Source organism: Sus scrofa, chromosome 13, assembly GCF_000003025.6.
Source record: "Sus scrofa isolate TJ Tabasco breed Duroc chromosome 13, Sscrofa11.1, whole genome shotgun sequence".
Taxonomy (NCBI): Eukaryota; Metazoa; Chordata; class Mammalia; order Artiodactyla; family Suidae; genus Sus; species Sus scrofa.
This window is the reverse complement of record NC_010455.5, coordinates 68794165-68814881: the sequence shown is the minus strand read 5'-3', so window position 1 is coordinate 68814881 and position 20717 is coordinate 68794165. Positions and strand designations below refer to the sequence as shown.

At 51.2% G+C, this 20717-nt stretch overlaps 1 protein-coding gene across 3 annotated transcripts; it reads left to right on the top strand.

Moving 5' to 3' along the window:
* On the top strand, nt 883-20393 carry EFCAB12 (EF-hand calcium binding domain 12). Of its 3 annotated transcripts, XM_021068406.1 has the most exons (10): nt 887-1119; nt 4162-4261; nt 6223-6671; nt 8065-8250; nt 10379-10535; nt 13242-13438; nt 15021-15234; nt 17424-17583; nt 19162-19221; nt 19905-20390. In XM_021068406.1, exons 3-10 carry the CDS (start codon nt 6390-6392, stop codon nt 20161-20163), a joined length of 1515 nt encoding a protein of 504 aa, XP_020924065.1. In that variant the 5' UTR covers nt 887-1119; nt 4162-4261; nt 6223-6389; the 3' UTR covers nt 20164-20390.

The following is a 20717-nucleotide window of genomic DNA, read 5'->3' as shown; positions in this document are numbered from 1 at the left end:
GGGACTAGTGCTGCAGCAGGAGCATGGATCAAAAACAAGTAACAGGTGCCCTTGCTTACTCCCTGATTGGGCTGTGATCGCATCCCTTAAATAGGTGAGGGTAGGGTGGGAACCATGGACTGTGGGGGAGGGGTGGCTCAAGTGGCATTCCCCTTGCCCCCCTTGGTGGTGCTGTATGCAGGGATCATGTGCAGTTACTTGCTTTTGCTCCAGAAGCCTCAGAAGTGACAGTTATTAGGTTTTGGTCTTTTTGTATCTTGTTCATGATTTGCTCCAACTGCACGTTTGCAGTTATTTTGAGTTTCTTTGTATTCTGTTGCTAGAAGAGACTTTGTCCAGGTGCAAGCACTGCAGTGAAAGATCCCAGGTCCCAGCCTGTCTCAACAGCATGTGTCAGTACTTCATTCCTTTTTTATAATTAAAATTCCAGTGTATGGATAGACCACTCTGTTTATCAATTCATCAGTTGATGGATATTTCAAATATTATTAGTAATACTCCAGTTCTCAGGTTCTATAATTCCAAACCCTGGCATCCTATCTTTTGGTGACAAACCATACCAAAAACACTGCCTCTATTTGGCCAGCATCCACTTGGGTTCCTGCAACCCCTCTGGAGGCAGGCCTGCTCTTTGGATGAGAACATAGCCCTAAAGATGAGACCAGATGAAAACCCTAGAGTTTAAGGGAAACTCTATCCATTTACTACTCCAGATTCAGGGGCCACTGGGCCAATGAAAGAAATCCTGTCTTTAACCGAGCGGGGTTCTCTTCAGTGGCACCACTTCCCTGCGGTTCCTCCCAGGTACCCTGAAGGGAGCGGGATTGTCCTGGGCACCTGCTGCGGCGGTCTGCTCCGTAGGGCCTCTGGTCACGTGGCGGCGCCCAGCCAATCAGTGCAGGGCGCCCGTAGTCCTGGCAACAGTTGCGTCCAAGCTCTGCAAGTCGCCAGTCTCTTGCAAACTTGGTGTTACTTTTTTTCTGGTACCCCGTATCTCCGCGCAAGCAACCACACACAGACACACACACATTCACACACTCTCTTCAGCACCCGCTCCCAGCGCCGCGACCATGGATGATTCCTCCGAAGAGTACGAAGCTCTGTTCCGGTCGCTTCTAGGTAAGCTCCCTGTAATCAACGACGCCGTAAGGAAGCCCTCAGCCCCTGGGTAGATGCCCGCAAGTGAGGTGAGGGCTAGAACAAGGACGACTACCTCATTGTGCCGTCCCCTCTCTGGGTGGGGGGTTACCAGGGAGTCGGGAGCAGATTGTGCACAGGTCGGATTTCCCGTACTTGGGCTGGAATGTGGGTAGAGCTGCCTTGGCTTAGAACCAGAGGTTCAACTCATGTGCCTGGGGAAAGGTATCCAGGCGCTCTGTCCGGCCCTAGTTCTCCCCTGGACATTAGTGTGTTCGGTTCTGGAGAAGAGGCATGAAGAAGAGCATCAGTCTTCAAACTTTTGGCCATGGACTGTGGGACAAGTCCCTGCCAAGCACTGCAACTTCAGAGGTGAAGGACAAATAATTATAGAAGAAGGGTGAATACTAGGTCCAGGGGTGACACCCAGCAGTAAGACGGTCTGCTAAGTGCAGAGGATGGGGAGGACCTGTTCCAAGTTTCGGGGAAGAGATCTTTACACTGGGGCTTAAATTAATGATATAAAGAGAGAGGCAAAAGGGAGAGGAAATGCGTTCCAGGCCAAAGGATCAGCACGCACAGAAGCTCAGAGACATCTTGTGTTCAGAAAACTGTTGGTAGTTTAAGTGTTGCCGGAGATGAGAAGCAAATAGGGTCAGAAGGGACAGCATCATGAGTGATCTTGTGAGCCAGGAGATGGAGAAGCCACTGGGAATGACAGGGTCAGTCTGGGAGCTCCAGTAAATGCAGAGACTGAATTGGCTGACTCGGAATGTTGGGTGTGGGGAGAGCCTGTCTCTCACCGAGCCAGGAGAAATCTGGGCCTCTCCCAAATGCCCAGGCCAAAGATGCTGGGAGGTGACGCAAAGGCACCAGGCTAGAGGGAACTAAGGGGACCACAGGAACTTGGGGACTGGTTGGGTGGGGCTCTTGGAAAGAGCAATCAAAGATGATGCTTAGGTTGACCTGGTAGATGAAGGTGCCTTCCACAGAAATAAGAAAACTACCAGGAAGGACAGAGTAGGTGGAACATGGAGACAAGTTCATTCTTAGTTGGTTGAGTTTGAGATCCTTGAAGGCCCTACAAGTGAGGATGCTTTAGGAGCAGCTGTATGTAGAAAGTTGGAGCTAATTCCTAGTCATAAATGTTGGGTAGGGTGTGCTCTCCTCTGCATAGAAAGGGCCGCGGAGACTTAAAAATGGAGGAGATTATTAAAAAAAAAAAAAAAAAACCGAGAGACTTCCAATTATAAGCCTGGAAGCCACCAACTTTTTAGGGGTAGGTAGGAAAAGAGGGGCCCAAGAGAACGTGTAGCCAGAGAGGTAGGCTGGACTAATGGAGAGATTTGAGTCAGAACCAAGCAAAAAGTAGAGAATTTCAACAAAGTGTTGAATCATCTCCAGACACCTGAAGGGGCTATTCCAGAAAAGAAGGAACAGATGTGTTTTCTGGGGCATAGGTGGGGAGGACTAGGATCAAAGGGTAGAAATGCCAGGGAAACAAATTCTATCAGGATAAAGAAGATGTCTCTAGCAGTCAGAATTAGGCACCCACAATGTTAAGTAGACAACACCCTGTCACCAGAAGGATACAAAGAAAGGCAAAGTCCACAGGGGTCTTACAGAAAGTTCCCTGACCTGGGCAGGCAGCAGGACCATCTGGCCTCTGAGAGCCTGCCTCACCCATCCCCTGGGAACATTTTCACACAGTCTCTGCCCAAACTTCATGGTAACCTCTTTTACTATAAGAGCCCATATCACTTTCCTATTGGGTGCGTAGGACCCCAAAGACCACTAGAATATAAGCTCCATGGTGTGGTGGGTATGCAGCTTTCCAGAGGGTGGTGGGGGATGATTCTGAGGGGTTACACCAGGCTGAGAACTATGTGATGAGGACTCAGCCAAGGGAAAACATAGGGAATCCCATGGCCTTCAGAGGGCACGGAAAACACCAAGACCAATAACCAGGACAGAGCCAGTAGTTGGACAGACAGGAAGGAAGCCAGTGCAGCTGGAGAGAAGCCAGCAAGGGCAGGAGACTAGGCAGGAGCCGGGCCAGGCCAGCAGGGTAGCTTTGCAGGCCCTTGGGAAAGGGGGTTATTTATTCTAAGCACAGAGAACCCATTTCATTGAAGCCATGGAAGGCTTTCAGATAGGAAAGGGACCCTTTTGGCTAAAGGCAGATCGTGGATTTGGGGTCTGGGGAGGGCACAAGTGGAGCGGTGAGACTGGTCTGCAGGTACAGTTCACACCCCTGACCCTGGTGTTCAAGGTGACACCAACTTTATTTCCCATGAACCCCCTCCTTCACACACAGTGTGCTTTCCGGTTTGTGAAACCAGTTAGTAACCCTAACTCCCTAGACCCCACCCTGATCTTTCCCCATGCTGGCCTCTATCCCAGCTCATTCTTAACATACACTCGGTGTCCCCTCCTGCGTGATGATCTCCCAGATCCCCTCCATCAGCATTTCTGAAAGCACCCTGTCACCCCTCTGGTCCCCCCACCTTGTTCTGTGCCCGCACACTGACACCTGGGCACCCAGACTGTGCCAAGCACTGAATAATTCACAGTAATTCCTGGTTTGGAGTTCCCATCATGGCTCAGCAGGTTAAGAACTTGACATAGTGTCCATGAGGATGAGGGTTTGATCCCTGGCCTCACTCAGTAGGTTAAGGATCTGGCATTGCCATGAGCTGTGGTGTAGGATGCAAATGCGGCTCAGATCCCATGTTGCTGTGGCTCTGGCATAGGCCGGCAGCTGCAGCTCCAATTCAACCCCTAGCCTGGAACTTCCTAGGCCACAGTGCAGCTGCAAAAAAAGAAAAGAAAATGCTGATTTGATGAATGATAGAATTCTCAGTTGTACCCAGGATCTTGTCCTCAAAGAAATAAGTGGGTTGTTGAGAAGTGCTTACTTCTGTCCACACTGATATATGCATTAACTATCCTCTGACTATGAAAGGAACACATGGGCATTATAAAAATACCTAACACAAATACTGACTGTTCACTTTGTGCCAGGCTGGGCACGAGGGACACACAGGAAGTAAGACACAGTTCTTGCCATTCGGAAACTCACAGACTGTTGGGAAAGAAAATTATCTTCATCCAGAAAAATATGGTAAATGCTATGGGGGGTTAAACCCGAGGGCTCTGGGGACCCAGAGGAGCACGAGGTGGGGTTGGGGTTAGGATGCTTCAGTGGGGTAAGGTCTGAGCTGAGCCCTAAGAGCTAAGTAGGGAGTCATCAAATGAAGCAGGGGAGAGAGAAGAGCATTCCAAAGAGAGGAAAGACCATGATTTCAGGGGGAGGGGTAGGATAGAGGGGGCAAGGAACCACCGTCAGCTTAGCTTGGGTACAATTACAAGGTGAGGCCAAGGGAATGGGAGAAGGAGCCAGAGAAATTGGTGGGGGCTGGTGGGGGTGGGGCGGGGAGGAAGGGTGGGGCTGTGGGACAAGTGGGGCCAAGTTAGAGAGACAGAACTTTATTCTGGAGGCAGCTGGGAGCAATAGAAGGGTTGTAAGCAGGAGAGCTTTGGTTTTAGAAGAAAAATGGTGGTGACAATGTTTTTAATAATAATGCCATATCCCTTCTGAATCTTAGAACATACCTGTTATTCATTTGACCTTCATAACAGCTTCAAGAGGTTGCTACGCAAAGTTTATGTCATGTTAGACATAAAAGAATGGAGACTCAGTGGGATTAGGTGCAGCCTGGGGTAATATCAAGTAATGGCTAAGAGTTGAGCTCTGGGGCGACCAAGCAAACCCAAGTTCATGTGCCAGCTCTGCTACTAATCAGCTGCGTGACGTTGGGCCTCTCTGAGCCTCAGTATCCTTTTCTATAACGTGGATGTAATCATGGTGCCAACGTGTTAGGTCTGTCCACTTGTCATTCACTCACTCACCAAGTATTTACTGGGCCCCCACTCTACGCTGGCACTGTGAAGGTGCTGGGAGTCCAGCAGGGAACAAAAGAGATGTGGTCCTGGTTCACAGTATATTGGAAAAAGTTAACAGCATCCAAGTAATTGCGCCGGGGATTTCAAATGAAAATGCCTGCCTGAATCAAGCGCTTAATGAATGAGTGAGCTGCATGTGAGATGACAGGGATGGGGTGCTTATGGCAAGCTGAGGAGGGCATACTCCAGCCTCAAGCAATGCAAACTGGAAAATTTTAAGCAAACACATATATCAAGCAAAACAGGACCCTACCCTTCATTCGGTATGAGGGCTTCTAGTTTGCGACCCTTGATTTACATGCTTACGATAAGTGGTCTGAAGGAAAAGTGTAGGTTGTGATATGCAGAGATAACCTGAGGATACAAGCAAGCCTGGAGCTAGAGAGGTACCATTTGGTCTGAGGAAGAGCAGGAGGAGATGGATGGGAGAAGGAGCATTCCTGACAGAGGGGGCAGCGTGTGCCAAGCCTTCAGGCAGGATGGGGCTTGGATTATTCGGGGAACAGAGAGGAGGTCAAGGGTCTGGACAGAGTATAGAAAGAGGCAAGTGATGAGGCAGAAAAGGCTGGCAGAGGAGAGTCATGAGATTTTTTGAGGGCTATGAAAAGTGATGGAAAGAGTTCTCTTGTGGCACAGCTGGTGAAGGATCTAGCTTTGTTACTGCAGTGGCTCGGGTTGATGCTGTGACGTGGGTTCATCCCCTGTCATCCCACAGGCATGACCGAAAGGAAAAGAAAAGTGACGGAAGTGTTTCAAAATAGGTGGAGGAGTTCCCATCGTGGTGCAGCGGAAAAGAATCTACTCATCAGGGTCAGGGCACTGATCTGACCAGATCAGAGTGGCACTTTAAAAAGATCATTCTGATTGCCAAGGAATATTGGAGGGTGGGAGTAGAGTGGAGTAAGGTTAGAATCTAAGAAGTTTAAATGAGAAAGCGTATAAATCCCTTAGCATCCCTCAGCAGGCCCAGTCCCATTAGATGTCATTATTTTCATCATCTTAGCGAGGCGACAATAAAGCCAGGCCCAATGCCTAGCCTGGTGCTAAAGCATTTTTCCTTCCTTACTCCTTTGGTCCTTTCCTGGAAAGGAGCTCACCTTTTAACCCTCTTCTCCCAAGCGTTTTACCAGTCTAAGTCCTTGTTTGACGATGAAAACACCAGCAAGGATCGTGTCTTCAACCCTGAGCTGGTCATCGCCCACTGCTTCAAGCAATTCAAGCAGGAGGACTTCCACCTGCCTCGGAGTCGCCGGCGGATCTTCATCTTGCCTCCCAAGGAAGATGCGATGCCCGCCAACCCCACACCCCAAACCCAGGCTCCCCCACAGCCCAGCCCCAGCCTTGAAGCCCTGAAAATTGGGGACGTCCAAGAACAGCCAGAGGACTCAGTCTGGCTGAGCCAGAGGCTGAAGCTTCGGCAGGACCTGGAGTCATTTGGCAACATAGAGAAGTGGCTGCAGAACAAGCCTAGACTCACACCTTCTGAGGCCAAAGTCCTCCACTGGATCCACAAGGAGCATGATGATTGGCTGATGGCCCAGCAGGCTACTACTGCCAGAGCCACCAAGGTGAACAGCCCCATTCGCCAGATACAGACATTGAGGGTATTAGGGGCCTCTTGTCATTTCATTTCCTCGGATTAGGCCCCCTATCTCCCACCCCCATCCACCCTTGCCCAGGGGAACAAACAGAAGTCCTGAAAGGGAGAGGCATTTGGTATCTATTGCTGCATAACAAATACCCTTAATGTGACTTAAAGCAACAGATGTTTATTATCTTACTGTTTCTGAGAGTGAGGACCCTGGGAGGTGCTTAGCTGGGTGGCTCTGGCTTGAGCTGTCATCTCAAGATGCTGTCCTGGGCCACAGACATCTGGGGGCTTGACCAGGCAGGAGCACCTGCTTCCAAGTTGGCAGGAGGCCTCTGTTCCATGTGGGCCTCTCCTGGGGCTGCTCAAGTGTCCTCACCCCATGGCAGCTGGCTCCCCCCAAAGCTAGCAGTCCAGGAGAGCAAGGAGGAGGCTGCAGTGCCTTTTATGACCTGCCTCAGGAGGTCTCAGTTCAGATGTTCTACACCATCACTTCCACCATGGTCTCATTGTCAGAAGGAAGTCACTAGGTACTGCCCACCCTCCAGGGCAGGTGAGCTGGGTTCCACCTGTGGGGCAGGAGACCTGAGGAATCTGTAACTGTGTCTTAAATCCACTGTGGGTGGAATTATTTCCGGCCTTCATCTGTGAGGCATGTTACATACCATTGTTTGTTCACTTGTTCATTCATTTGAGGGGCTGTACACTCTAGCAGGTGCTCACAGGGCTCACAGGAGTGAGGAGAGAAGAAACATTTGTATAAACTTTTTTTTTTTTTCCTTTTTCTAGGGCCGCTCTCACGGCATATGGAGGTTCCCAGGCTCGGGGTCCAATCAGAGCTACGGCTGCCAGCCTATACCACAGCTCACAGCAATGCCAGATCCTTAACCCACTGAGCAAGGCCAAGGATCAAATCTGCATCCTCACGGATGCTAGCTAGTTTCCTTTCTGCTGAGCGGCAATGTGAGCGCCATTGCTTGACTGTTTTTCTCTCTTTCTCATTGTCTCACTTCTCTGATTAAATTTATTAGTTTTTCAACAGACAAAAGGCAGGAGATGGCCATGGCAGAGGTCTGTACTGGGAAGGCCCCATCGGGTTCTGCTGGGTTAGGGTCTGACAGGAGAGATGTGGACCAGAATGAAACTTTCGTTCTTGTGTTGCCCTAGCCTCTTGTTTCTGATGGGAAAACAGAGGCCCAGGGAAGCAAGTCTCCCAGGTGTCCACCCGGAGCCTGGTGTTCCTTGCACCCCAACTTGCTGCCTGTGCGGTAGCTTCTCCTCCCTCATCCCATTTCCCCAGACCCTGGTGACCCCAACCCACAGCCTGTCTCCCCTGAGCTTTACCCTCTGCCCCATTCTCTTGCCTCTTTCAGAAGAAAACCCTCCGACCTTCCCGCCTGCTGGTGCCACAGCTCCGACTGCCCAGACCCCCTGCCCTGTCGGCCTTGTACGCCTACCTGCACAGCCAGAAGATCAAGATCCTGGAGATATTTAACAAGGTGGACCGGGGCGAGAACCAGAGGATCTCCAGGGAGGAGTTCATCATGGCTCTGAAGGCAGTAAGCACCTCTTCCCTCCAGGCTGGCCTGAGGGGGGCTGGAGTGTCCATGTGCCCACCCCTGCCGCCCCCTCCCCAGGTCTGCTCTGGCCATTGGCCTTATCACTCATGCAGCCAGATTAGAACATGCAGATTAACCTGAGCCCCCATCAGACCCCCAAGGCCACCCTGGCACTGGTCTGAGTGGAAGAGGCCCAACATGAGTGGGAAGTCTGCGGAGCTGGCCCCATAACCAGCCAGCGGCTTGGTTTTGAGACCCCAGAACTGAGCACAGAGGGCTGGGCCTTCAGTCCTGCCTCTAGGACCTTCTAGAGTTCCTCGAACTGTCACTGGTGTATGCATCGTATAGAGTCTTGTTAAAGTGCAGGATTTGTCTCTGTACCTCTATGTGGGGGCCCAAGATGCTGCACTCTGACAAGCTCCCAGTGCAGCCCTTGCTGCGGCTCTGTGGACCACAGTTTAAAGTGTGGTTGTTCAAAAATCCACATTAAGGAGTTCCCATAATGGCTCAGTGGTTAACATATCTGACTAGGAACCATGAAGTTGTGGGTTCGATCCCTGCCCTTGCTCAGTGGGTTGAGGATCCGGCGTTGCCGTGAGCTCTGGTGTAGGTCACAGATGTGGCTTGGACCTGGCATTGCTGTGGCTGTGGCGTAGGCCGGCAGCTACAGCTCCGATTATACCCCTAGCCTGGGAACCTCCATATGCCGTGGGAGCGGCCCTAGAAAAAGGCAAAAAAAAAAAAATCCACATTAATTATAAATGAACAAATTTAAAAATCCAGTTCCTCAGTGACACCTGCCACAGCTCAAGAGCTCAGCAGTCGCAGGTGGTAAGCGCTTCCTCTGTTGGATCGTGCGGGCTAGAACATCCCCAACACCGGGGAAAGTTCTCTGGGTCTAGCAGAGGTCTGCTAACCATGGCCCAGGGTCAAATTCAGCCTGTCTCCTGTTTGGATAAATAAAGTTTTATTAGAGCACAGCCACACTCATTTGTCTGTGTGTCATCAGGGCTGCTTTCCCGCTACAAGGGCAATAGCGATGATGGACCCCACATGGCTCCTGGAGCCTAAAATATTTACTCTCTGGCCCTTTCTAGAAAAAGTTTGCTGACTCCTGGCCTGGGTGAATTAAGCTTTTATAGATTTTTGATACTTGATACCTAAAAAAAACCACTTTGGGGGGGGTGCTACATCTTTTATGGTTTTAAATCATCACCAGCTTTTATGCTATCATTTTATGACATGTAATTATCTGAACAGTATTTCAAAGCATTTATTACAACAAAAAGATAAAGGCTCTTTAAGCAATATAAATAAAAAGATAAAACATTAAACCCTTTAGCAGGAGGAGTGTTCTGTTCTTCTTTAAGGAATAATCAGTGAACAACGGCCATAGTCTAAGGAAGCTGAAAAGCAAAGTTCTATTTTTTCTTTTTTGTGGGGAAGGGGGCACCCCACGACACATGGAGCTCGTGGATTAGGGATCAGATCCTAGCCACAGGTGCAAACTAAGTCACAGCTGCAGCAACTCTAGATCCTTAACCCACTGTGCCAGGCCAGGGATCGAACCTGAGTCCAGTGTTCCCAAGAGGCTGCCGATCCCACTGCACCACAACAGGAGCTTTCAAAGTGCAATTTCTTTTGAGACCTTTCTTCTTGAGAATATGACATTGCTGGCAAGCATTAAGCTTCTCCACAATTGCTCACTGTGCTTGAAAGTGGAACGTGTATCAGCTTTCAGATTCTGTTTCACTTCAGTTAAGGGAGGCTTATGTGTCCCTTGTAGACAAGATGTGGAATCCTTGCAGTCCAACCTGGGAAGGCTGTGGTTGAGGTTGTAATGCAGTGGGAGGGAGCCCAGAGGAAGAAGTCACAAACACTGCCAAGATGGTAACATGTCTGGACTGGGTTGTGAAGGAGGGATAGGAGTTTTTCTGGCAGAAAGAGGAAGATGTCTGAGTAAGGGTGGAGGGTGAGAATGTGCAGGGTGCATCTGGGGCCTGGGAAAGGGCTCTGAGCTCTGAGTTGAGAGTGGCTGCAGATGAAGGTAGATGGGGAAGTGTGGCCAGGCCGGCAGGATGTCTGGATTGCAGCCTCCCTGCCCTTGGGGCATCTCTTTTCCCCTCAGGTGGGAGCCCCTCTGAAAAGCCGGGACGTGGAGGATATCGTGATCTATCTCAGCTCCTTGGGGAAGCACAACAGCATCACCACAGACAGCCTGACCAGCACCTACAAGCAGTGGTCCTTGGCTCAGCAGAAAAGCACCCTGGCAACAGCAGCAGAGTGTATGTATCTGTCCTCCCAGCCCCTGCCCCGTGCCTCCACTTCGCCATCCTGGGAGCCAGCTGGGTGGAGGCAGCTGTGGCTCACTTCCCGAATGTCTTCTCCAGCTTTGGCTGACTTGGGGCAGGGGCAAGCCTCTCCGTGGAATTTCCAGGCCCAGAGATCAACCACGGAGTAGACATTCTCTTGAGTGCCCAGCTACCTCATCCATTCAAAGATGAATGAGGCCCAGCCCTGGTCCTTAAAGGAGGGCTCTTGAAGCATGGTTTCAGCCCACCAAAACCCACTTGCTAAGCTGAGAACTGACCCAAGCAGCAAGCCTTTCCTTTTGTATGGAAGGCCTTTCTACTATTAATCTACATATCACTGATAAAAACTTAACTAGAATTCAGGAAACAGAATTAGCAGGTGCTTAGAGTTTACTAGAAAATCTCCTTTGGTATTTTGCTCTCAGGGATATTAGCAGGGCTGCCATGAATTGTTGTATAGGTTTTGCTTAGCTCAAGTTCCATTTGCCAAGCTGTGTGCTTATGAAGTCACATCTGCCCAGATGAAGCACAGACGCAAATTAAAAGTGAACCAGGCGGAGCTCTGGCTATGAAGTTACAACACAGGCATCACAATTCTCTATAGTTAGTGCCATTATTGCCAAAAAAAAAAAAAAAAAAGATAAAATTCAAGACCCCCTTGACCACCACCCACCATTCCAGAGCCCTCCCCAATACAAACACATCTTTCTTCTTTTGAATGAAACAAATCTTGCTTTGCCCCCACCCACAAAGTTGGCAGGAATTTAATTTCAGACATGTTTGTGGGGAGTTGGAGTGGATTCCTTGTCCTCCCTCAGGCCGTGTAAAAATCCTTAAGAGGACAGCAGGGGGTTCTTTACAGAGGGAAAGATTTGGGCCTGGCCTCTGGAGTCCATGGCCCACTGAGCTGGGTGCTCAGCATCCTGATGGGTTGGTCCTTTTGGAGCAGGTCCCTTGGAGCACCGACTTCTCAGTCCCATGGTGCAGTGAGGGTCCCGACCTCCAGTCTCAACAAGCCTCCAGGCTGAGGCACCATCACCCAGGCAGGGTCTCGTCCCTCTCAGAATCCCAGGGGACCTGGGTGCCCCCACAGCAATGACACCCCCACCCCCTGCACACACCTTCGTGTCTGGCATGTCCTCTGATTTGGGCATGCTTTCCCACCCACCCTGTTTTTGCCTTTTCATCATGAATTACCAAAGCTCATCATCATCCATGAAGTCAGCTGTGAGTTATTTGGTGAATGATCAGAATGCACCATGATGCACTTTTTTTTTTGAACAGGAAGAGAGAACTAATATTTATTGAGTGCCTGCTGCATTCTAAACACCAAGATAAATTTTAAACATTTTTTATTATTATAATTGATTTACAATAATCTGTCAATTTCTACAGCAAAGTGACCCAGTCATATATATATATATACTCTTTTTCTTACATTATCCTCCATCATGTGATACACTTTTGCAGCAAAGGCATTTGGGGCCAATTATTTCCCAGTAGCCAAGAGCAGGTATTTGAATGGTGCTCTCTCCATGTCCTCACTGAGTTCTTTTTCCCTGGAGAGCAACAGAGGGAAGGGTAAGTGGACTTGGGTGTCTCTTGCTTTGCCTAAAAGGGCAGCAGCATCAAGAGTCTGGGCACCTAGCTTGCAAGGGAGAAGGCGGTGGCATTTGGAGGCAACCCCTGAGGGCTGTAAAGCTTTACCCCCCATTTATCCACAGCATTTGTTCAATTTCTCCTTCAAGTCCCGGGAGGTCAGGGCTGGTGTTCACACTTTGCAAGGAGGAAGCCGAAGCTCAGAGAGGCTGACCCTCTGTCCACAGTCTCAGAAATAGGAGGTGGCAAGCCCAGGATTCCATTTCCGCCTTCAACAGTGGAGGCCTGAATTGGGGCAGGAGCAATGGATGTGCTCATTCATTTGGATCTTTGCTAAGCACCTCCTATGTGCCAGGCACTTCTAGGAGCTAGGAACTGGGAACAGAGCCGAGAAGAAGCCTTCAGTGAGCTTCTGTGTGAAGGATGAGCCAAGATGTGTCCAATAGTGACAGATGCTCTGCAGACAGCCGAGCAAAGTGAGAGGGTGGTGGTGAGGGCAGGCCTCTCTGAAAAGGTGCCTGGCATCACCCCAGACACCTAAGTGACCCATGAGGAGCCACTCTGGGGAAGCACAACCTAGACAGAACCCAGAGGTCTTTAGGAGACAGAAGAAGTCAGGGTGGCCAGGAAGAGTGAGGAAAGGATGCTGGAGGTAAGATGGGTCACATGGATGATTGGCTGAGGCCAGATTTTACAGGTCCTTGAAGACCAGGGAGAACATTATGGGTTTTAGCATAAGCGCTATGGGAAGCCAGTATAGAGTTCTGAACAGGAGATGAGGTGATTTGGCTGATTTTTTTGGAAAAGATCCTATTTGCTTTTGGTGAAAACAGGATGATCGAAGATAAGAACGGTCACAGGAAGGCTGGGGCTGTGGTACAGGTGAGGGAGCAGGCAGCCCACGCTCTAGAGGCCATGGTGGAGATAGAAGAATGCATCTCAGGGTGCCCATCAGGTGGCACTGACTAACTGTACACGTGGGCCCCTGCTTGGTGACACTGGCTACCTGCTTGATGGATGCCAGGGCCAGGCACTCGCTCAGTTCCTGCTAGTCTCTCTCTCTCTTTCCTCTTATCCTAGATTATAGACCTGCCAAGCAGAGTGCTTCCCCACAGAGTCCATCAAAGAAGCAGAGAGAGAATTCAACCCCACAGCCTCCCAAGATGGATCTGCTGACTGTGCCAGTGGTCGATATGGGGACAGAGGCTCGGCCCATGACCCTGGAGGAGATGGAAGACGTTGGCAAGCGGTACCGTGAGAGGAAGCGGCAGAGCAAGGTGCCCCTACCAACAGGGGAGGGACAGAGTTTGGTGACTGGGTGGGCTCAGGTTCAAATCCCCCCCCCCCGCCCCCTGCACCACCTTCCAGCTCGGGGAGCTCTTGGGAACTGGCTTCCTTGTCTCCCTCTCCCCTCTTCCATAAATGAGAACACCACCTACCACACAAGCTTTCTGTGAAGATGAAGTAAGATAACATTTCTCAACATATTGAGTTCCCTTCCCTCCCAATCCTTCACTATGGTTTTGCCTCTGGAGACAAGGGCTGCATTGTGGTCACTGCTAGAGTCCAAGCACCTGGCCTGGGCCCTGGCACTGAGTGGACACTCCAGAAACACACGATGAGTGGAGGATGGAGGAATTAATTCATCCAATAAATAGTTATCAAGAGCTTGTGATATCCAGGCACTATTCTAGGTACTGCGTAGAACAAAATGGCCCTAGCCTCAGCTGGGAGTCTAGTCAGGCAGACAAACAACACTAATATAATACTAATATAATTGGTAGATATACCAATAAGTATTTTCAAACACACCCTTGTTAGTAGATGCACACATACATATGTATTTTGTGTGTGTGTATGCATAAAATATCAGGCACTGCCAGGTATATACTAAGATCTGATTTAGATACATGATAAGAACACCCAAAATGTTAGAGCAGGGATCAGCAAGCTTTCCCTGTTTAGGATCAGATGGTAAATGTTTTAAGTTTTTTCAGACCATGTGGTCTCTGTCATAGTGACTTGGTTCTGCCGTTGTAACGTGGAAGCAGCCACAGACAATACCTAAACAACTGAGTGCGGCTGTGTGCCAATAAAACTTTATTTATTAAAAAAAAAATTGGTGGGCCAGACTTGACCTGTAAGCTAACTTTGCCAATTCTCTCTCTCTCTTTTTTTTTTTTTTTTTTTTTTTTTTGTCCTTTTAGGGCCGCATACGTGGCATATGGAGGTTCCCAGGCTAGGGGTCTAATTGGAGCTGTTGCTGCCGGCCTACACCACAGCCTCAGCAATGCCAGATCCGAGCCTCGTCAGCTCACGGCAACACCAGATCCTTAACTCACTGAGCGAGGTCAGGGATCGAACCCGCAACCTTTATGGTTCCTAGTCGGATTCGTTTCCACTGAGCCACGATGGGAACTCCTTACTTGCTGATTCTGATGTTAGAAGGTTTTTCTTTTCCTTCTAAAGATCTAAGAAGGCCAAAACTGGCTGCCCACTACCCAGGCCTCTTCTACCTTGCTCTGTCATCCATGGCACGTGGCTTCTACCTCAAAGTCACAGGTGGCTGCACCTCATTTAAATTCCCACACAGCCAGACACTTGAATGTCATGTTTCAATAGGACGCCTCTGGGACCTACCGTCTGTAGCATACTGTCCCATGTGCACCTCCGTGTAAGGGGCTGCGCATGGGCACACAGAACCACGCAGGCCACCCTTGTGCGATTGTCCTCCCTGGTTGCTGACTTCCGAAGGTGCATCTTTGCTGTTGCCCCTCCTGGGGCCCCAGGGTGGGGAAGCTCCAGGTCTGCCCTGGCCAGGAGGCTGGGAACGAGTGCCGGCCTCTGCTGTCTCCGCAGCTCGAGGTCCCCTCCATCCAGTACACAGAGCGCTGCCGTCTGGTGCGCAGCGGGAATGAGCACTTTGATGAGCACTGCCTCCCGTCCACCATCCACGGGGAGATGGGAGAGATCATCAACAGGTCCCGCACAGACACCTTTCTGGTCTACCTGCAGTGCTGGAAGCTCTGCGAGGCCTACGGCCTCCCGCTGACCGAGGATATCCTCATGAGAGGTAAGGGCCGCTGTGCTAGTGCTTAGGGAGCCTGGAGCTGGGGCAAGAGGGGCGTCCACCTGAGATTTGTCCTTCCCCAGCTGACGTCTGTCCAGCCACACCACCGTGGCCCATGGTGGGGACATTGGGGAAAAGGCAGGGAGGAGAAGGAGCAGTCCCACACTGTTTGATGGGCTGCAGGCTTCATAGGTCTGGAGGTGGGGTTCCTGACTCTAGAGCAGGAAGTGCCAGGACAGGAGTTTGGGTGAGGAAGCCAGAGGTTGGGCATAAAGAGACAGTCCTGATTTCAGAGGGGAAGACCAGCTGGCAGTGGAAACTGCCTGGCTGTGTTGGCTGTTCCAGAACCACTACTCTAGGCCAGGCCTGTTTCATGGGTCTTCGGCCGACGAGGTGGGAAGAAAACACTCAGAGACAGGTGCTATGAGGCCGTTCAACCTCCACTTGGGGGAGGAATTGTGTCTCCATAGCTCCAGGCAGATCTGAACCCTTCTTGTCTCTGGGTAGAGTGTGTGCTTCTGGGACCTGGGACAGGGCAGTGCCCCCAGCCTCTGATGGCCAGGTAGCAGTGCTGGCACCCAGATTTACAAAGCACCATATTAAATGGGCAGGTCCCTCTCTGTGCTTTAAGACCAGGAAGGAGCAAGCTGCACCTGAGGGCAGGGTTTTCCCAGAGAACCTGGGCGGGAAGGGACTGTGGCCATTCAGGGAGTGTGTCTTTCTGAGACAGGTGCCTGGAGAGCGGTGTGACTTACCTGAGAACAACAATTAACAGTCACAAAAGATTATTTCCATCTTTTTAACACAAGTGCACAGGGTCTTGTGTTAAGTGGCTAGAGCTGCCACCATGCAACATCACAGCCTGGGGGCCTAAACAACAGAAATGTATTTTGTCACAGTCCTGGAGACTGGAAGCCCAAGACCAAGGTGCCCACAGGGTTGGTTTCCTCTGAGGCCTCTCTCCTTGGCCCATAGAGGCCATCCTCTGGCTGTCTCTTCACATGGTCTTTCTGTCTTTTTGGTGCATATACGTGCCCCTGGTATCTCTGTGTCCACATCTCCTCCTCTGAGGACACCAGCCAGGCTGGCCTCACTGCAGCTCACTCACCTCTCCAAAGGCCTTGCCTCCACATACAGATTCTGAGGTTCTGGAGGATATGGCTGTAGCATATGAGTTGGGGGGGGACACAAACCAGCCCATAATGGGTCTCCTCAGGGGGGAGTGGCCCGGGGCCTTCAGTACATGGGCCAACCTACCTAAGCGGTCGCCTCCAGCACATGCTGCAGGCACCTCGAGTGGGTGGTCCAAGAGCTGGGAGAAGGGTCTGAGGGACATTCTGTGCTATTATTTTTTTCTTTTTTAGACCACACCTGCAGCATATGGAGGTTCTCAGGCCAGGGGTCTAATCAGAGCTACAGCTGCCGGCCTACACCACAGCCACAGCAACTCGGGATCCAGGCTTCATCTGCAACCTACACCACAGCTCTTGACAATGCCAGATCTTTAACCCACTGAGTGAGGCCAGGGATTGAACCTGAGTCCTCATGGATACTAGTTAGGTTCACTAACCATTGAGACATGAAGGGAACTCCTGAGCTATTTTTGCAACTTGCTATGAATCTACAATCATTTAGAAGTTAAAAAATATATATCGGAGAAATCTTTTCAAATAAAAATGTAAATTTATTTTTTTAAAAAAGCTCCCTGCCCCCCAGGAGTTTTCTCTGTGGCACAACAGGATCAGCAGCATCTATAGCATTTTATTTAATTAGTTAGCTTTGCCTTTTTAGGCCTGCACCAGCAGCATGTGGAAGTTCCCAGGCTAGGGGCCAAATCAGAGCTGTAGCTGCTGGCTTACATATGCCACAGCCACAGCAACTCCATATCTGAGCCACATCTGCAACCTATACCACAGCTCAGGGCAACGCCAGATCCTTAGCCCACTGAGCAAGACTGGGGATCGAACCTGCATCCTCATGGATACTAGTCAGATTCATTACCCCTAAGCCATGACAGGAACTCCTGCAGTGTTTTAAAGGATCTGGTGTAGGTCTGATCCTTGGCCTGGGAACTCCATATGCTACAGGGCAGCCAAAAAAGAAAAAAAATGGAGGGGAAAGTCCCCCTTTGTCCCAAAGGCTTGGGAGGGGAGGGTCTTGGGCTGACAGGCTGTTTCTCTTGCTGCTCACAGCCCTGTTGTACCCTGGAGACAAGATCATTTTTCAGAAGGACCAGGTGCGCCCGATTCGGCAGCCTGGAGGCTACTACTCAGACCTGAGGACCTTCAGCCCGAACCTGGCCCTGCTCAGGTTCCAGGGCACCTCCCAGCCTACAGATAAGAAGCCTGACAAGCTGAGTATTAGACCCCCCACCCCTGCCCTTTGCTGCTTCCCCATCGCTGCAGGGGCTGGAGTGTCACGTTTTGCTAGTGTCTGTGTCCTACCCCAGCATGTCCAACCCAGGTGGTCACCACAGGCTGGCCAGTCCCCGGTGTCACCCTGGCATTTGTCTCCACAGCCTCCTTGACCCTCTCCCATACAACTGCCCTCCTGACCACCTCCTGTATGATCTCTGGAAAAGGTTAAAAAGAGGGACTTCTCAGAGAAGTGGGGGATGCCCCTTCACAGATTATGGGCTGGGTGTCAGGGGCCCTGCAGAGGACAGTGGTGGCGGCCCCTTCTCTGCCCTGCCTTCTCTGGGAAGTGGTGGGCTTGCAGCCCCCCAGGAGGAGAAAAGTACTCTGCACTGGTGTTCCCTACCAACCCTCAGATCAACCCAAGTCTCTCTAAGAAAACATCCTCCTCTGGTAGGAGGGGACTCGAGGGCAGGCTATGACCAGCAGCAGTGACCGCAGACTGGAGAACAGTGGGTGTTCCTGCAGAGGGAGGAGGTAGGCAGCTGACCAGATGCCATGAGGGGGTGGGCCCAGGCCTACCCCCTCAAACCCGAGACCACTGCCAGCTACCTTCCCAGTGGTCTGGGCAGAGCAGCTGGGTTGGGAGCCGCAGAGCCATGTGGAAAAGGCCGTGGTTCAGCAGAGAAGCTATTTCAGTCACTGAGCCTCGGCGTGTTCATCTATGAAATGGGTGAGGACTGAGGAGAAATGCATGTAAACTTCTCAGCAGCTCACATGAGTTGTGATTGTTGTTGTCCACTGCCCTGTCAGGGCGTTCTCAAGTGCAGGAGTGGGCTAGGTCTGCAGGTGGGGCTGCCCACAGCCCTGGCTGCAAAGAGCTGAGTGCAAGCCCGGCAGGTCACAGTGGCCTAGAGGGTCCTTTCTGACCCACTAGTGACTGCCTTCCAGCCCCTGGCTGGCTGCCACCATTCCTGAGCCATGAACCTAGGGAACCTGAGAACATGACTTTCGTCCTCTTTAATAGGCCACAGTTATAAAGGACAAAAGCCCCTGGGGACAGGGATGGACAGGTTTCCCTGGCTTCTTAGGGTGTGTTGTGAAGGATTCTGAGCCCAGATGCAGGCTGCCTGGGAAGAGAGCCATGGACGACTAGGTGATGTCTGCCAGGCCCGAGATTTGGGGCTTTGGCTTTCACCACCCTTGTCCTCAAGACTGGATTCGGCTCTGGTGGCACGTGGGAGTCAGGGGCCCCAGAAGGATTCAGATTACTGAGCACATCTCCTAACCACCTGGGAGGGCTCCGTGCAGGGAGGTTCCACCAGGGCAGTGACTCACCCCAAGCCACCCAGCCGGCCAGGCTACCAGACCAGGGCTGTCATCCCGTCTGCCTGACCAACGGGGCCCAGGTCTAGTCACCCCAGGCTACTGTGTGCCCTCCTGGAGCATGGGGGAAAGAGTCAGGGCTCTGGTCTGGACTCAGAGTTGGGTCCCCTGCTGCCCTGACCTGGCCCCCAAGGCCCCATTAACCGGGAGTGCCCCCTCCTGACAAGATGCCTCTCTCTCTCTTATCCAGTAGGAAAATGCCAACAAAAAACAAGAAAATACACTTCAAGGAGTTTGAGGAATTCACCAGGTCTGTAACAATCATCCGCCTCTGGAAGGGGGTGGGTGGGAGGGAGGTGCCCAAGACTTGCAGGGTCAAGGGGACACGTGGTAGTACAGCGTCTGGGACTCAGTGCCCAGGATCTGAGTGGCAGTAAGATGACAGAGTGCCCAGAGTGCCAGGCAGACACTGTTCTGCATGTTTGCCGTGTATTAACTCACATAAATCCTCTCAACAACCCTAGGAGGTTACTCTTGGCATACCCACTTTATAGAAGAGGAAACTGAGGCATTTTATAGAAGAGGAAACTGAGGGAAGTTTAACTATCTTGCTCAAAGTCATGCATCTATTAAATGGTGGAACAGGGATATGGACTGGCTCCAGAGGCTGCACTGTGAACAGCACATGAAAAGGCCTCTCCAGAGCAGATGGTATGGTCTTAAGAGTCTAGGTTTAGAAGCAGCAAACTGGCAGTCAAACCTGTGCCCTGCCACTTGCTGGCCGTGTGGCTTTGGGGAAATGATCTGGCCTCTCTGGGCCTCTGAGTCCTCACTGGTGAGGCAGATGGGACAACAGAGCCTTCCATGTGACACTGATGGGAGGACTGAGTACAAGTACCTAGCACAGTGCTGCACCTCCACTGCTCACAGTGGGCGGGCTCTGCTGCCCCCTTGCCATATGAATGACCATCCCCTTGTCTTCCCACTCTCCAGAAAGCTGAAGGAAAAGAGGCCTAGTGGTCCTCAGCGAACTCATCCCAATTTCTTCTGGCCGGGTCACCTCCTGGACAAGCTGCAGCTCTACCTACCCACCATGACCGTGGACCGCAGCCTGGCACTGTTCAGTTGTGTCCGACGCACGCCCCAAGCCTACTCAGTCACCTACCACCCGAACCACTGGTGGCCCATTAAAGCCATGAACTACATGACCTGTGCCTACTACGATGCCCCTGAGATCTATCACATCAACTAGGTGTTGCCAAACCTAGCCAACCTTGGGGCCACAGCCAGAGCAGTCAGCAGCCCAGGGCCAAAGACGCGGGAGAATATTAGAGAGCCGGACGGGAGAAACTGTTCCAGTGGGAAGTCATCCCAAAGTGTCCAGGGTCTCAGAGGGCAGATGAGTCCAGGGAAAGTTGTGGTTGTTATTTCCCTCTCCTGACCTTTGTTCTTTTGAAATAAAGCAGGATGGAGTTGCTGTGATCCAGCTGATGTGACTTCTTGCTTAGGAGCTGTGGCCAGAGGGGTGTTGGAAAGCTGAGGTCCTGAGCCTCTTATCTTGGGTCTCGGTGCCTACTGGGAAGCAGCAGGCAGTGTGGTGCCCCTGTGCCCCCCTCAAATAAGTAGCAGCAAGTCTCTCATCCTGCAAGGTCTAAGCCATTTGGGTCATTCTTCTAAATTTCTTAGGCCTTCACAACTGCAAGAATGCCCAATTGTTCATGACTGGTCACCCGCTTCACTCACCTGACCCTGTCAAGACCTTCTCCTTCATGGCACACACCATGTGGGCTGCTGTTAGCACAGTGC

What these genes read in the sequence shown, in the direction of transcription:
- EFCAB12 (XM_021068405.1), top strand. Translation starts at nt 1,071, where the DNA reads ATGGATGATTCCTCCGAAGAGTACGAAGCTCTGTTCCGGTCGCTTCTA. An exon ending in CCTGGCAACAGCAGCAGAGT is followed by an intron (nt 10,536 to 13,241) that starts GTATGTATCTGT and finishes CTCTTATCCTAG; the next exon opens with ATTATAGACCTGCCAAGCAG. An exon ending in CGAGGATATCCTCATGAGAG is followed by an intron (nt 15,235 to 17,423) that starts GTAAGGGCCGCT and finishes TGCTGCTCACAG; the next exon opens with CCCTGTTGTACCCTGGAGAC.